The 16,782-nt window shown below is 33.5% G+C and overlaps 1 protein-coding gene across 2 annotated transcripts in view; it reads left to right on the top strand.

Annotated features, from left to right (window-relative positions):
• ROCK1 (Rho associated coiled-coil containing protein kinase 1) overlaps positions 1 to 16,782 on the top strand; it is a 160,560-nt gene that overhangs the window by 59,897 nt on the left and 83,881 nt on the right. For both annotated transcript variants that reach the window (XM_008070238.2, XM_008070237.1), the window contains exons 3-9: positions 2,431 to 2,531; positions 3,053 to 3,190; positions 5,999 to 6,174; positions 7,784 to 7,868; positions 9,597 to 9,741; positions 10,062 to 10,200; positions 12,323 to 12,414. In XM_008070238.2, coding sequence (XP_008068429.1) covers positions 2,431 to 2,531; positions 3,053 to 3,190; positions 5,999 to 6,174; positions 7,784 to 7,868; positions 9,597 to 9,741; positions 10,062 to 10,200; positions 12,323 to 12,414 — 876 coding nt within the window. The remainder of the gene's footprint in view (positions 1 to 2,430; positions 2,532 to 3,052; positions 3,191 to 5,998; positions 6,175 to 7,783; positions 7,869 to 9,596; positions 9,742 to 10,061; positions 10,201 to 12,322; positions 12,415 to 16,782) is intronic.

Below are 16,782 nucleotides of genomic sequence, written 5' to 3'. Positions count from 1 at the left end.
GAATAGGCTTTAATTTTAAGATCCTGGGATTAGTGTGGATGTGAATAAATAGTCTTGAGTGTTTGGGAAGCCAAACTAAAAGTGATTAGTTTGGAAAACCAAACTAAAGTCTGCTAGTTAGACTTACCATTAAGTTCTTGATTAATTCTAGATAGGACCCTTAGTGAGAAGAACTAGGAAAGCTAGAGCCATAGAAACTCTGAGTTTGGCTGAAAGCCATCAAACAAGAGTCACTTATGGATGTTAATATGAAACCCTGTACCAGGACAAGCTCAACCCAAGGCAGCAGAACATAGAAAGCTCTGTTGGATTTCAAATGACTTGTCTGCAATCTTCTCCCTCAAGACTGCAACCTATTTATGACTCTAAGCCTCATATAACTAGAGTCAAAGATCTTTTCTCAACCCCATGGGCTATTACAGAATACATTATCCTGGTTCAGAACTTTATATCTCCTCTGGAGTATTACAGTACTCTTAAAATTCTTCCCCACCTCAAGTCTTATCCTTACTGAATTCATTTTTTACATAATTCTCAGAGTAGTTTGACTGAAATCTGTGTGGCTATGTTGTTTATCTACCTTAATTTCTTTTCATGGCTTCCTGCCCATAGTCATGGGCAGATTGTGCTTTCAGATTGTGGTCTGTAGTTCCCAGCAGATCCCAAAGGACTCCTCAGGGACTGCGTTATGGAAGAGCATAAAGTCGATGAAGCTCTAGTGCCTCTCCTACACCTTTGGCCTCCCTTGTAGCTGGCCCATTTCTTTTATATATTTTGCATATTGAGTTATAATGTGAAAAAATATTATTGGTAATTAAATTATTTTTTAACTTATGCCTACAGGTAAAGTTCAGGTTCCTGAAATGGTTCCAAGCTTTCCAGCCTCTTCTACCAGTCTTTGCTACAAATTTGATACTCCAGCTAGACTTGTTTCAATGCCATTATCTCCAGAAAGCCTTTCTAGCCATCTCCCATCCAAGCAGGCTTGGGTTGTGTGTACCCCCAAACTTCTGTGCTTATCGAACGTATTATATTTTTTTGAATTTTTTTTTATTTCTGTTTCATTTGCTAGACTTTTAACTCCTTAAGAGCAGGAGCTGTTTTTTAAAGTTACCTTTCTGTGTCTCCAGTGATTACTTAGATCCTGAAGTGTGATAGACACAATAATTGTGCAGTGAATTAATTGATTATTGTCTATATCTTTCTGGTGTATCTTGCTGTGGATATATAACCTAAAATTAAATGTACTTATGTTATACCAGTGTAGAAATTCATGCTCTGTTGCTTGTGTTTAGTGGTCATATGTACACAAATGTTTGAGTTTAAATGTACATTTAAAAAGAAAAATAATATTAATACAACTTTTATTATAGACTAGAACTGAAGTTTAATAGCTGTTCTGTATTTTGTACAACTCTGAAATGTGAAGCTTTTCCATGTAATCTCATGCCAATGTTGACCCATGTGGATTAAAATAGCCCTATTTTAATCTATGACCAAATTAGGAACTAGAATATCTATCCAGTGGGGATTTGTAAATTATTGTAGTTTATAGCATGACAGGTTTATATAAATAATTGCAGTGACTTTTACTGTGTGTTTTAAGTTAAAATCTAGATTCAAAATGGAAATATAATAAGTACTAAAAATTGTCAGTTGGGAAATTTATTGTGATTCTTTAGCATATTTGCTTTAGATATCTTAAATTACTTATATCTTTTTTAAAAGATCACCAAAACTGAGTTAATAAAAAGAGCATTCTAGCCGGGCTCGGTGGCTCAGCCTGTAATCCCGCGCCTTTGGGAGGCTGAGGTGAGTGGATTGCCTGAGCCCGCGGGTTCGAGACCCGCCTGGGCAGCGAGACCTCATCTCTACAATAAATCAAAAAATTAGCCGGGCGTGGTAGCGCACGCCTGTAGTTCCAGCTACTTGGAAGGCTGAGGCGGAAGGATCGCCGAAGCCCAGCGGGTTGAGGCTGCGGTGGCCGGGAGCGGCCACTGCACTCCAGTCTGGGCGAGAGAGTGAGACTCCAACTCAAAAAAAAAAAAAAAAGAGCATTCTATTAATAGGAAATATCTACCTATATTTCCTAAGTTCAAATGTTGATGTGTACTTAAAATGTCAGGAACTAATTAGTTAATTATCCTCAGTTTTTGTTTGTAATATAATAATTTTTAAAACATTCTATTTAGTCAGGTTTTAATAAAAACATTAGTAACTATAGTGAAGTCATTCTAGAATTTCAATTTTAAGAATCTTAGCACATTGAATATTTCTCTATTTTATAACTTTAAGTTTCACAGTATGTCAAATAAGTTTTAATAAAGTTTTTTGTTTTTTATTGTATTTCTCAAGAACGTGTATGTAAAATAAGTAGTGTTAGTTATAATGCTTTAGTGACTTAAAATTATGCACTTTCTTTTCATACAGATAAAGACACAATAAATAAAATTAGAGATTTGCGAATGAAAGCTGAAGATTATGAAGTGGTGAAGGTGATTGGGAGAGGAGCGTTTGGAGAAGTTCAATTGGTAGGTTATTTTAATAAGATAAAAAATAACTATTAAATTTTAAAAATCCATTTTTATGTTTAACGTATCATTTGGGAAAGTGTTATTTTTACAGAATTCTTACTTTAAATTGCTCTGGACATTCTTGCCTAAGGATATGAAAGCCTAGGGTCAAATTCAACAATAGTGAGAATATATTTTCCTCAAGCATTCATGGATAGAGAAGATATCTTAAGCATCAGAAGAGAAGTCTGTTCCTAATGTTAGACTACATAAAATGCTATGGTATAGCAAACTATATAAGCAGGAAGCAGCATACATAGTAGGGTGGAAGAGGGGGAAGTATGCTGTAATATAAAGAATAAAGATTTTTTCCTCCTAACATTACTTACTTTTTGTAATTAATACCTTGATGCTAGCTAATATACCTGAAACAATATTAAATTATTAGACAAGTATTAAAAGCATTTAGTAAATTGTTTGTGAATAATTAAGCTGTAAATGTTAACAAAAGGTCATCATTTTCCATTTTCTATTTAAAGGTAAGGCATAAATCCACCAAGAAGGTATATGCTATGAAGCTGCTCAGCAAATTTGAAATGATTAAGAGATCTGATTCTGCTTTTTTCTGGGAAGAAAGGGATATCATGGCTTTTGCTAACAGTCCTTGGGTTGTTCAGGTATGATTTTGCTATTCTTTCATTATTGCTATGTTAGTTTGTAAGTAAACGTATCTGAGAACCTTAGTTTGTGTTTTAGAACAGTAATGGAGAATGTATTGGCAGTTACAGAATTGTCTATTATATCATTATTTTTAAAATCATAAATTTTAACTTTATTGAATCATCTCTAGAAAAAAGACTAGAGAACAATAATTATGTAAAATACATAGAAAATTTAATTTAAGTTTAGAATTTAAATACAGAATTTTAAATTCAATATTTTAAATACAGAAGATATAGAACATTTAAATACTCTGCTTTGCTTTGAGGTAAGTCATACTTTATCTCTAAATAGATAATTTTATTTAATATTGAAATTTAGACTTATCCCCCAAACATGAGATTCTCTTATTTTATTTAAGTGTCTACTTACCTGTTTGTCACTTCTTTGTGGAGAGGAGGGGATGAGGGAAATGAAAGGTGAATGAGAGGAGACTGAATTAAGCTAGGTTTCCAGATAATACTGTGTTGGCTTTAGGTTTTCAGTAGAGAGAAAAACTCTACATGTCAGTAGTTTTAAGTCCTACTTGACTGTCCTAGGTCTGTCTATGGAACTGTGATCAAGTTATTTAATATCTCTTGGTCAGTTTCCTTGCTCATAAATGTGGAAGTTGTCTTTGATTGGTTATTTTCAGTTACAGAGGACTTTGGCAAAATCATGGGGTGAATCTACAAACTTGGTGGATTGTAATTCTGAGTTTTCTACCTCTGCTTCAATGAGTTCAGCTCCATGTTTTATCTGAGTTGTATACTGGGGTCTTTAATGTAAGATTTCATATGGGGGAAGTACACTTGGCTAGACCATTCCTAATTTAACATGTACTTTGTGATTTATTTATTTACAGTATATAATGAAGACTATCCTTAAAAAGCATGCTAATAATTAGAATAAAAAGGATATGGAAAGTGTTGAAGATTTATATAATAGGATTTTTTAAACTTGAAATTCCTGTTCTATTTTTATTAACTGTATAGAACAGGATTTCTCAGGCTCCTTACTTAACAGTTTGGGCCAGGTAATTCCTTCTTGTTGGGAGCTATCGTATGCATTATTCCAATTACTAGTATGCTTATATAGGAGGTTTGGCAGCATCCCTGGCCTCTACCCAGGAGATGCCAGTAGCAACTCTCCCCACCCCACACACCAGTTGTGACAACCAAAAATGTATTCAACTCTGATTAACAACCACTGATGTAGATAAGTGTTCTGTGTTCTGTTCGAGAGTTAAAAGATGTATGATATAACTCTTACTTTCAGAGCTAAATTTATGATTTAGGAACTCAGAACTTTTATTTATCTGACACATTGTCTATAAATAAACTGCCACTAGATTAACAATGTTTCTTTAATTATGTGGACCAGATGACACTTTAGTGTTCTCTAACTGTACACTTTAATCTGCATAGTCATGACGTGCCACATAGTTTCTTATCCTTCCCCCCAGGATATATATTTTTTAAATTAAAATAAGTCTACAACTAAAATAAGTAAATGCTTGAAAAAATGAAACATAAAGATTTTAAAGACAAACATCTAAGTAAATTAGATATTTTCTCTGAGCCTTAGTTTAATTTAATTCTAAACTTCTTATATTTACTTAAAATGTTTTTTGTAAATTTGCTCTTCCTTTACTTCAGTCCTAGTCACATAATATATTTATGCTGATATGTTTGCCTATATATATATTTTTTGAATTGGGGTCTTATTCCGTCATGTAGGCTGGAGAGCAGTGGCATGGCTTACTGCAGCCTCAACCTTCTGGGCTCAGGTGATCTGTCTGCCTCAGCCTCCCACGTAGGTGGGACTACAGGCTTGTGCTACCATGCTTGGCTAATTGTTTTATTTTTGTAGCGACAAGGTCATGCTATGTTGCCCAGACTGGTCTCGAACTCCTGGGCTCAACCAATCCTCTCGCCTCGACCTCTCAAAGTGCAGGGATTACAGGCATGAGCCACTGTTCCCAGCCCATTTGCTAATTGTATATTAGTGGGTTTTACTCTTCACTCACTTTGACTCTAGCCACTGCCTTCTTCCTACTTCCTTGTTAGCTCATTCTCTTTACTGCTGTCATTTATTGAGACTGCATTGTACAAAGTGGTTTCTGTGTTAGTAATCTTTTTAACAATCCTAAAAGATAGTTAACCACTGTTAGGTACACCCCACCTCATATATTAATTTATGATTTTGTTAATTAAACATTTATTAAGCACTTGCTAACTGCCAAGCATAAACAAGGTATTAAATAAGATTTATACTCTTCTGGAAGGGATTATAGCCACAGAGACTCAGGGAGGTTTAGCAAATTGTCAGAGTCACATGCTAATAAGGAATAGTTGAAACTATAAGCTCAGTTTATCAAAGACTTCTTGAGAATTGTGGTTTTGATGTAAATTTAACAATAGACTTCATTAATGCACAAGTTATATTAGAAGTACAGTATGTCTTTGCTTAGGAGTTTTGTATATTCTTTATTGAAAATGTTACAATTTTAAAAATTCTTAGTGTAAAAGTATTCAAATAGTATGGAAAGAAAAATGTTTCTCCATCTAACTTTTCTGAATAATCAGTTTATAGTCCTTTGCATAATGATATAAGGGTCCTTGTGGCATTTATGTTTGTCTTTTTTTACAACTGTATTTGCAACAACTGTTCTGTAATTTGATTATTTTACTTAAATCTTGTATTAATATTTTTGTCACTTTTAAAATGAAACAATTTTCTTTAATCTTAATGAATTTGTTGTGTCTATTTTTGTATTTGTATAGCTTTTTTATGCATTCCAAGATGATCGTTATCTCTACATGGTGATGGAATACATGCCTGGTGGAGATCTTGTCAACTTAATGAGTAACTATGATGTACCTGAAAAATGGGCACGATTCTATACTGCAGAAGTAGTTCTTGCATTGGATGCAATCCATTCCATGGGTTTTATTCATAGGTAAGGATGCAGATGCTTTAAATTTTCTCATTTTGTTGAAGGGAGTAGCTGAAGAGAGCTCTAAATCACCCCGTGAGTGACATCTCAGAACTTAAAACTTTAAAGTTCTTAGTTTTAGCATTTCAGCTTAATAATAATATAAATGTATTTTTAATATCCCTTAATCTGATTATATAGACTTTATATGGTGTTCTGGAAAGTAAAAATTGTAAGCTAGTTTTCTAAGTTATGTGCCAGGGTGTTAAACACTTTAATTTTTTTATACACAAATTAACTTGCTTTTAATTAGTGTATAGGCCATGTTTATTCATTAGAGGAATAGTTTAATTTGTTCTACAAATGCTGCTTGAATCCTGTGTGTAATTGCTGTTCCTACATGTCAGGGATCAAAAGTGAAAGTGACGCTGGGCTCGGTGGCTCAGCCTGTAATCCCGTGCCTTGGGAGGCTGAGATGAGTGGACTGCCTGAGCCCACGGGTTCCAGACCCACCTGGGCAACTTGGCGAGACCTCATCTCTACAATAAATCAAAAAATCAGCCGGGCATGGTAGCACGTGCCTGTAATTCCGGCTTCTCAGAAGGCTGAGGCGGAAGGATAGCTGGAGCCCAGCAGGTCAAGGCTGCGGTGGCCGAGAGCGGCCACTGCACTCCAGTCTGGGTGACAGAGTGAGACTTCAACTCAAAAAAAAAAAAGAAAAAAAGAAAGTGACTTTGACCCTATCCTGGAATTCTTTATATACTTACCTCTCTAATATGGTTCAGTTATCTTTTATGTCTGAGTGTTATATTTTTATGGTTAATCTGTCTCAAATTATTTGATTTTCCCTCTGAAAGAATCAAACTCTACTTAAAGAAAAGAAAATATGTCTTCTTCTGAGGCATTAACATACAGGGGACCCCCCAAAAACTCAGAATTTATTTATTAAACAATTGTGTATTTATTACACAAAAACTTCAATCACCTTCAGAGTACTCTTCATTTGATGCAGTACATCTATTGAGATGCCTTTTCCACTGCTCAAAACAGTTTTTGAACTCATCAATTTTGATGATTTTTATTACTTATGAGGTTTTTTTTTTCCCGTCTCCTCCACATCGACAAAATGTTTCCCTTTAAAGACTTTTTTCACCTGGGGAAACAGAAAAGTTGCTCTAAGTGAAATCTGGTGAATAGGGAGGGTGGGACATGGGGGTCATGCCATTTTTGGGTCAAAAACTGCTGAACACCCAGAGCAGGTGTGTTGTCATGGTGGAAGAACCAGTCACCTGTTTGCCACAACTTGGGACGTTTCTTCTGCAAATCATGACACAATCTTCTCAAAACTTCCAGATAAAAACTTTGGTTGACCATTTGATCCAGAGGAACAAATTCCGAGTGTACTATAAGGGGCCTGCCCTCTAAAAAGATAATTCTGAGGTGTTTTGGGTCCCCCTCATATGAGGACGTTTCCTTGATGAAGTTCAACTTATACATGTAAATAGAGAACACATATAGATCAAAAGTGGCCTTATCTAGATTGAGTGACAATACTTGACCTAAAATCACTCCCTCATATAATTTTTACAGTGTCTGATCTGTTTCAGAAAAATCTCTTTTTTTTCCCCTCCAGAGATGTGAAGCCTGATAACATGCTGCTGGATAAATCCGGACATTTGAAGTTAGCAGATTTTGGTACTTGTATGAAGATGAATAAGGTTAATTAATTAGATTTTAATTTAGCTTTTGCTAATTCAAGATAGATGCCTATTTTAGAAAGTGCTGTAAGAATTTACTAACCATATCTGGACTTGTTCAGAATTGATGTGACTGTATTTGTTGAACTAGATACCATGGTTTCACTGTTGTATTAGTAACTTGTTAGTGATTATTTTCTCCTCTCTATTTAGGGTAAATGTGGATTGCCAGATTTACTAAATCCTTCATAACAACTCTGTAATATACACTTCTGGTAACTAGGAATGGAATTAGCTTAAATGTCACGAAATATTTATGTCAGTGTTAAAATTAGACTTTCGTAAAAGCTGAATTTCAGTAATGTGTGTATTTTTTAGTGTTTTACTTGACTTCTGTTAACATGTAAAAATTTTTACTGCTTATTTTAGGAGTCAGTCTTAAAAGGTACCCATCCTCATTATTTATATAGGAAATAACTTACATACACAATTGAAGGAGCTAGTCTGCCACTTTTTTTTCAATTGGAACAGTTTATATTCTTTGAAACTTATTACTGAACAATAGTCAAGCTGTATTTAATATTTTAAAAATAAATTTGTTGGTTAGACGGAAGCACTGTATGAGAATATTTGTGTGAACTTTTAATTATAATTCTGTTGCATTAATACCAACTAAAATAGGTAGCAAGTAATAGGTTTTGGGGGGCTTTAAAATGCATATCAGATAGGTAATCAGTGTATATTATACCCTCTTCCCATATACATGCTTTCCCATTTTATATTTGTAGTCTACTTTTATGTATTTTCTTTGTAGTGTCAAACATAGTTATATTAAAGATACATACTTTAATAAAAATGATGAAGTCAACATTTATATTAATAAGTTACGAAATGCCTCATCCTATGAACTGCTTAACCTGTTTGCATTGGCTTATGTACTTGTTTTGTGCAGTTAAGATGAGATCATTACATTGACACTAGGGAGTTAATACATGGGGCAATGTGCTTTTCTAGTGAGTATTATTATGAAATAGCAATCACTGATGTGTGTGTGTGTGTGTGTTTATGCATATACATATATGCATACATAATGTAGCGCCTACGTATATATTATGAATATATTGTTTATATAGTATGCATATGTGATTAAGCTATATTTTTGTCAATTTTTCATTAATTTTGATACGATATTTTATAGCCCAAAGATTTGGAGCTCTTCAGGTTATATTAAGAAAAAAGTCATCATTTTTTTTTTTTAGGGGGAATAATTCAGTATTTGCTTTTGTAAAAGCATGTGAACAAATATTAAATATTATGCTTGCATTTTGAACATTACAAATATAAAACACAAAAAGTCCAATGTTGAATATGGAACTCTCATATCTGACTTGGATTCAGATATTGAGTATTTTATAGAAAGAAGTTTTGTCAAGTCTTATAGTATATATTATTCCTCACAAAAATCTTTGTGAAATTCAAAAGACTGGTATTAAAAGCAGTAACTTTTTTTCTTGAATATACTAAAACATGCCAGTTTGGATTAACCTTTAGATTTTTAGGTCATGAAAGCTATACAAACACCGTATCCAATAATATGTTTTAACACAATTAAGATAAGTTTGTTTACAGATGGTGATAGAAATGCCTTCAACTTTCAGATATTGAAAAAAAAAATACTTTGAAGAAAGTCATTTTAAGTAATTGAGACTTCATATTCTAATTCAAAATTTGACCTGTCATTCTTTTTAGGAAGGCATGGTACGATGTGATACAGCAGTTGGAACACCAGATTATATTTCCCCTGAAGTATTAAAATCTCAAGGTGGTGATGGTTATTATGGAAGAGAATGTGACTGGTGGTCAGTTGGGGTATTTTTATATGAGATGCTTGTAGGTGAGTACAGGTGGATTTTTATGTCTCTCTAATATAATCATCTCAAAGCTCACCTCTTGGCTTTTTCTAATATAACATTACATTAAGTGATGTTGATTTTGTTTGGAAATAAACATGATTCAAACCTGTTTTGTTGTGTTTTTAAAAGCTATTTAGAGTCCTAGAGCAACTCTGTGACATGTTATTTCTTTTTATGTATTAACTGTATGTTTTTAATTTAATAAGTAATTATCTCTTATAACAGGTAACTCTCACTCTTTGTTTAAAATTGATTTTTATCTAATGTATTTTATTTTGCTTTTGCTTTATCAACTTTTTAGGTGATACACCCTTTTATGCAGATTCTCTGGTGGGGACTTACAGTAAGATTATGAACCATAAAAATTCACTTACCTTTCCTGATGATAATGACATATCAAAAGAAGCAAAAAATCTTATTTGTGCCTTTCTTACTGACAGGTAAATAGCTCTAACATTGGACTTCTATTAACTCTAAGGATTTCTCATCTTACTGCACAATTTTTAAGATCCTCATCTGAGCTTCTTCATGTGAATTATTAGAATATAAATGTTAACATTCCCATATTCACTCATGACAGTGAAAGCTGATATAATTTTCTTGTAGTCTGGATGTGTTTTCTATATCTCACTTAGCTCACTTATCATACTAAGAAATTGGGATAATATAGTCTTGGGTGATGGTTAAACCAGATGATTTTTTTTCTTTTGTTGTTAAATTTTAAATTTGGTTAATTATAAAAATGATAGTATATTTTACTGATTCTAAAATTTTTTTAACATGTTAACACCTCTGAAATTAGAGTATATCTCAACAATCAATAGTATGTATGTTCATTTAATTGCAAACAGTTTTTCCCAAGTGATGTAAAAATGGTCATGCACCTTCTACTTTAGGCCATTTTTAATTTGACAGTGTATTCTTGTTGAAATAAAGTAAATAGTACAGAGCTATCTAAAATGTATTTCTTACCTTATTTCTTCTAGACATATTCATTGGTGTTATGTCTTCCAGATTCAACAGGCATTTTTATAAATGTGTACACATGTATATGCTTTTGAAACAAAAATGGCATATTATATAGCATACTTTTCAGATTTGAAAATGAATCAGATGAATTAATAAGGTTATACTTAATGTTTATGATTGTATATTGTTAATTTAAATATTAGGGAGGCCTAGTTCTTTTAAATGTGTTTCAATTTTAAATTTGCTTTAATTAAAGTTAATTGATCTTCCTTGATTATGTCCTTTAGAGGGTGAAAGGAAGTATAGTTTTTTAAATTTTTGCATTTTAACATAAAGAACTGTACTATGCTATGCATTAGGTGCTAGGGATAGAGATATGAGCAGGATACACAGCCACTAGTCTTTTGGGGAAATTAAAAAAGCAAATCAGACATTTGTACTATAGACAAATGATTACCATGAGGGTAAATATCATGTGCCTGAGAACCATGGAAAGGTTTTCTAATCCAGAGTCAGTGAAAGCTTCTTAAAGTGTCACATGTCTAAAACAATTTCTCTTTTAACTTACGAAAACATAAAATTCAGAGTATTCCCATTATAAGCACTCTACTAGAGAATAAAAAGGTGCTGTGTTCCTCTTTCCAATTCAGCTGAAGTCACATTTACTCTTGCTCTGTGGCTGTTTCTGTAACTCCAGGTTCATTGATTGATTGATTGGTTGATTGGTTGATTGTCAGAATGTTATTCTGCCACCCAGGCTTGAGTGCAGTGGCATGCTCACGGCCAACGCAGCCTTGATCAGGATATCCCTCTGCTTCAGCCTTCCAGGTAGCTGGAACTATAGGCGTGTGCCATTACACCTGGCTAATTTTTTGATTTATTGTAGAGACAAGGCCTCGCCAAGTTGCCCAGGCTGGTTTCAAACCCATGGGCTCAGGCAGTCCTCTCATCTCCTCCTCACAAAGTGCTAGCATTACAGGCATGAGCCACTGGGCCCGGCAGAAGTCACATTTTTAAAAACTTTATATTCACAGAAAAGAGGCCAATGATCAATCACTTGTCCAGTGAAAGGTCCAAATTTTGTAGAATGTTGAGAATTATTGGTCATTGGTGTTTGATTGATCAGAAATATTTAATAAATTATAAAATGGAAATTTAAAGTTTGAAATGTGTTTCTAGAGTTCTTGTTGGCATCTGGTGTTCTAACAAAGTAAAGTTGGTTGAGAAAAAAGAAGTTTAACTTTACCAGTGGGGAAAAAACAAAAACTGTCAAGAAAAAATGTGTGATGTTTTATTCATTATGCTAATAAAGAAGATGATGATTTGTCAGAATTATCATTTTCAATAGAAAAGTCAAAAAAGAAAAGTTATGGAGCATCAACAAATCTGTGTTTTTGTATATTTTTCCGTATATTCTCTTTAAAAATTCTTAAATATTCTCAATCTTCAACATGTTTTCTATTTGAGCTGAAAATTATGCTGTGATTGTCACCTTAGAACTGTATTTGTCATCCTGCACATATTTAGCGTTCTGGATAGGTTATACTAAGTTCTTAGATGATTAATTACTTTTCTTCTTCTCTCTCTATTCAGAGAAGTGAGATTAGGGCGAAATGGTGTAGAAGAAATCAAACGGCATCTCTTCTTCAAAAATGACCAGTGGGCTTGGGAAACACTCCGAGACAGTAAGTTAGTTTTTCTAGCACATTACAATGAGTATTTGAAAGTGGTTGTAGTAAATAGTCTGTTTCAGCTGCCTTGCTAGATATTTGTATATAGCTGATGAATATCAGAAGCATGCAAATACTGTATGGGAATTGTCCTAACCTAGTTAAAGAGAGAATATTTGATAATATTGGAGAAATTGTACTTCTCTTCTGGGCCCACTCAAGATACCAAGATGAAATATAATGGATTTAGACTCAGTGCTCATAATTTTATATTTGATCTTTATTGAACTGCTCTTTATTTTAGGCTTTAATTATCTCATTTTAGAGGAAGTCAGTAAACATAGTAGGTAATGAAATTAAAATAGATTTATTTGTGAAAAGACAAATTATTTTGTTTTTATTAAAACCTAAAATATAAGGAGGTTCTATAATTCATAAACATCAGAATTCAATTCTTTTTATGAGAATATAAGAAATTGTGGTTTACTTGATTTCACCAGACTCTTGCAGCTTGCTATTCAGAAATAAAAGTATATAGTGTGTACGAAGTTAATTTTCAGTCAATTTAGAACATTTTATTCTATTTTATTTTATTTTTTTAATTTGAGTTGGAGTCTCACTCTGTCTCCCAGACTGGAGTGCAGTGGCATGCTCCCGACCACCACAGCCTCAACCTGCTGGGCTCCAGCAATCCTTCCGCCTCAGCCTTCCAAGTAGCCAGAACTACAGGCGTGCACTACCATGCCTGGCTAATTTTTGATTTATTGTAGACACAAGGTCTTGCCAAGTTGCCCAGGTGGATCTCGAACCCGTGGACTCAGGCAATCCACTTGCCTCAGCCTCCCAAAGTGGCTGAGCCACCAAACCTGGCCAGAACATTTTATTTTTTTAAGTCAAAATTATAAGATAATTTCACAGAGAATCTTGTACAACATAGCCGAATCAAAATATAATGACAAGACAGGTTCCCATCATCTTTGCAGAGTTGGGAGGTTAAAAATTCGTTTTTCCCCTGTTAAAATCTTAGGAACCTTTTCCCTGTTTGTCTGTCAGAGAAAGAACAATGTATACCAGTCCCTAACTTGCTGCTATAGCAATGGCAGTGAACAGTAATGGAATGAATTCTGCTATGTGGTTTTAGAAACAGTTACAAATTAGTTATTTTTCTTAAGGACTGCCTGTCTAGTTGAGACAGTGAGGAATAGTACTTTTGAGAGGGAGAAAAATCTTGCTAATTATCATTAATTAGATTATGCAGGTTTGCTCATACTAGCGAAGCATTCTAGTTATCAAATATTTTAAAAGAACAGTTATATTGCCTTTGAGTACAGTACATATATTGAACTAAGCTATAAAATGGTCTTAGAAGGAGAAAAGGGAAATAAATTATTCTGGATATTAAAATTATGCCACAACAAAGAATGTCATTGAATGACGAGCTGTCTGGAGAAGTTATAGGCATAACTTGACTTCAAGAGAATTTATTAACAGTAGGGAGCTTCCTTTTCTTCAGAAGTAAATGTGATATGATTATTGTCTTTATACTACCAATGATATTAAGACAAAGAGATGAGCAGGGAGTGAGACAAATAGTTATACTGAAAAGCTTTGTATTTTTATTCAAATTATGCTCTTAGTAATTGTAAGACAAAAAACATCCAAATAGTTAGAGAGAAATGGAGAAAATACTACAGTATATCTTTTGTATTGCTTTAAATTCTTTTTCAATGTTAGACAATGCAGAAACATTTGCAGGCTAATATAAGTAGTAAATCACTCTGAAAGATAGACAGGATATATCTCCTTTTATGTATTGAAAAAGTAATTAGGAGAGGAGGTAATTTAGTCAACAAATGTTTGCTGAACATCTGTTATATGTTGAGCACTTTTCTATTTCAGGTACTAAGAAACAGCAGTGACCAAACCAACAAATTGTTTTCCTTATGGAGAACATAGTCTCATGGAATTAGGAGAGTTCAAACCAATGGCATTCTATTATATTGCTGTACCTCCTTCGTAAACTACTTTTATTAATGAAAAAAATACAAATGAATTATTTCACTGGTATAAGTCAAACAAACTTTGTATTAAGGATTTTCTATGAGCATCTGTACATGACTTTATTAGTGTTATCATTTCTGTATCTTTTTAAAGATAGACATTGTCTTCTGTGGTTATAATTTAGCATGCTTAAAAACATTTCGGTAGCTTTTCCTCATTCTAATAGGTTTTGCTTTGTGGTTATTGAAAGAAAAGAAAGAAAAATGGAAGTCTGTAGAACTTATTGTTCTTTTCTTCTCTTTGCCTCTTCCTACCCCTTCTTCACTTCCCACCCCTAAAATACCAAGAATTCTTTTATTCTGAATTGACTTCTCTGACCTGCTAAATTTAAAAAAAATTATATAACAGTTATAATTCCTTTTAATATTTTTAGACTCTCCTTTTTTTGTGGGCACTAATACAAATAATAGTTGTTTTGGTAGTTTTACCACTTATGTGTCTCCAAGTTACACTGGCAATTAATCTTCACCTTGTGTTCTTGGTGTGTGGGAACAGGGTACAAAATAGCTTGATTTTTAAATTTTTTTTTGGCATAATTTCCATGAGCTTCCTGATCTTGTTCACCGTTAATTTAGAAACTTAAAGTATTAAGATTGTAAGGTTACTCTTCCACTCATTTGAGATAAAATTGAAGAAGTGACATGTGCAAGATTAAGATAGAAGACAAAAGAAATGAAAAGACCCAGATAACTTGCTACAGGTCATAACTGCAAGCAGATGACAAACTCAGGGTTCAAATCTAAGTCTGTTTTCCTTCAAAGCCTTTCATCTATGGAATGCTATGTACTACTTAAATATTTTCTCCTGTTCAGTATTATACTAATCAGAAATACAAGGAATTGACAATTGTGGAAAAGAAAACGATAGCATTTATTGTATATTTATTATATGTTATATATATATATAATACTATAACATTTAACATAGTATTAATAATACTATATTAAATATATTGTGGTAACTAGCAAAACAGTTTTCCATTTATTATCTCATTTGAAATAAGATATTAGCATTACTTAGTCTACCCACAGCTTGTGGGTAACACTTAAGGTAACACATCTGTCTGCTAATTTTGCATGTGTTCAGTTTAATTAAAAATAAGCAAACAAAACTCCATTGTCTGTATACACATTATATATTATTTTAAGTTGGGTGGATTGATCAAGACGACAACCCTTTTTATTTGAATTTTACTTCTTATGGCAGAGAATATCAGTATGAACTTCACGGATAAAGAATTTAGGACCTAGCAAGTTTCAGGGCTCTTTTACTTAGGAAGATAGTCTTTCTTTGCATTACAATGTATTTTTTTAAAATAAACTTTTTAAAAAGTGTCTTTTTGTGGTCGTAAAGTATGCATAACATAAAATTCCCCCATTTTAAGCATTTTAAATTATGCAATTCAATGGCATTAAGAACATTCACATAATCTTAAAGCCACCACCACTACCCTGTGTCCAGAACATTTTTGTCATCTCAAACTAAAATTCTTTTTTATGTTTTTAAACATTTTAAAATTTTTTATTTTTTTAAAGCAGCATTTATTGAGAGGACAGAAAAGCTCCCAGAGTGGGAGGGAACCCAAGAGGGTTGCCCTCAAACTAAAATTCTTTAACTAAGCAATGAAATCTTACTGAGCCTTAAAAAGAAACCGGACTCGGTGGCTCAGCCTGTAGTCCCACGGGTTTGGGAGGCTGAGGTGAGTGGATTGCCTGACCCCGCGGGTTTGAGACCCGCCTGGGCAGCGAGACCTCATCTCTACAATAAATCAAAAAATCAGCCGGGCGTGGTAGCGCATGCCTGTAATTCCGGCTACTCGGAAGGCTGAGGCAGAAGGATCGCCGGAGCCCAGCAGGTTGAGGCTGCGGTGGCCGGGAGCGGCCACTGCACTCCAGTCTGGGCGACCGAGTGAGACTCCAACTTAAAAAAAAAAACAATAACTCTCCACTCCCCTCTTGTAATCTGCAGTAATCACTATTCTACTTTTTATCTTTATGAATTTGACTACTAAGGGTACTTACTTCATTAAAGTAGAATACTATTTGTCTTTTTGTGACGGTTTATTTTAGCTAGCATAATGTCTTCAAGGTTCTTTTCTGTTACAGCATGTATCATAATTTCATTTCTTTTTAAGATTGAGTAATATTCCACTTATGTATATACCATATTTTATCTATTTAACCATTACCAGGCACTTAGATTGCTCTACCTTTTAGCTATTGTGACTAATGTTTCTATGAACATTGGCATACAAATATCTGCTTTCCATATAGTATGGATATTTCTGTAAATATCCCTGTTTTCCATTCTCTAGGGTATATA

This window comes from Carlito syrichta, unplaced genomic scaffold, assembly GCF_000164805.1.
Source record: "Carlito syrichta isolate Samal-C Ts95f unplaced genomic scaffold, Tarsius_syrichta-2.0.1 Scaffold313204, whole genome shotgun sequence".
NCBI lineage: Eukaryota > Metazoa > Chordata > Mammalia > Primates > Tarsiidae > Carlito > Carlito syrichta.
Note: the sequence above shows the minus strand (reverse complement) of the source record. Positions and strands in the feature narration are given on the sequence as shown.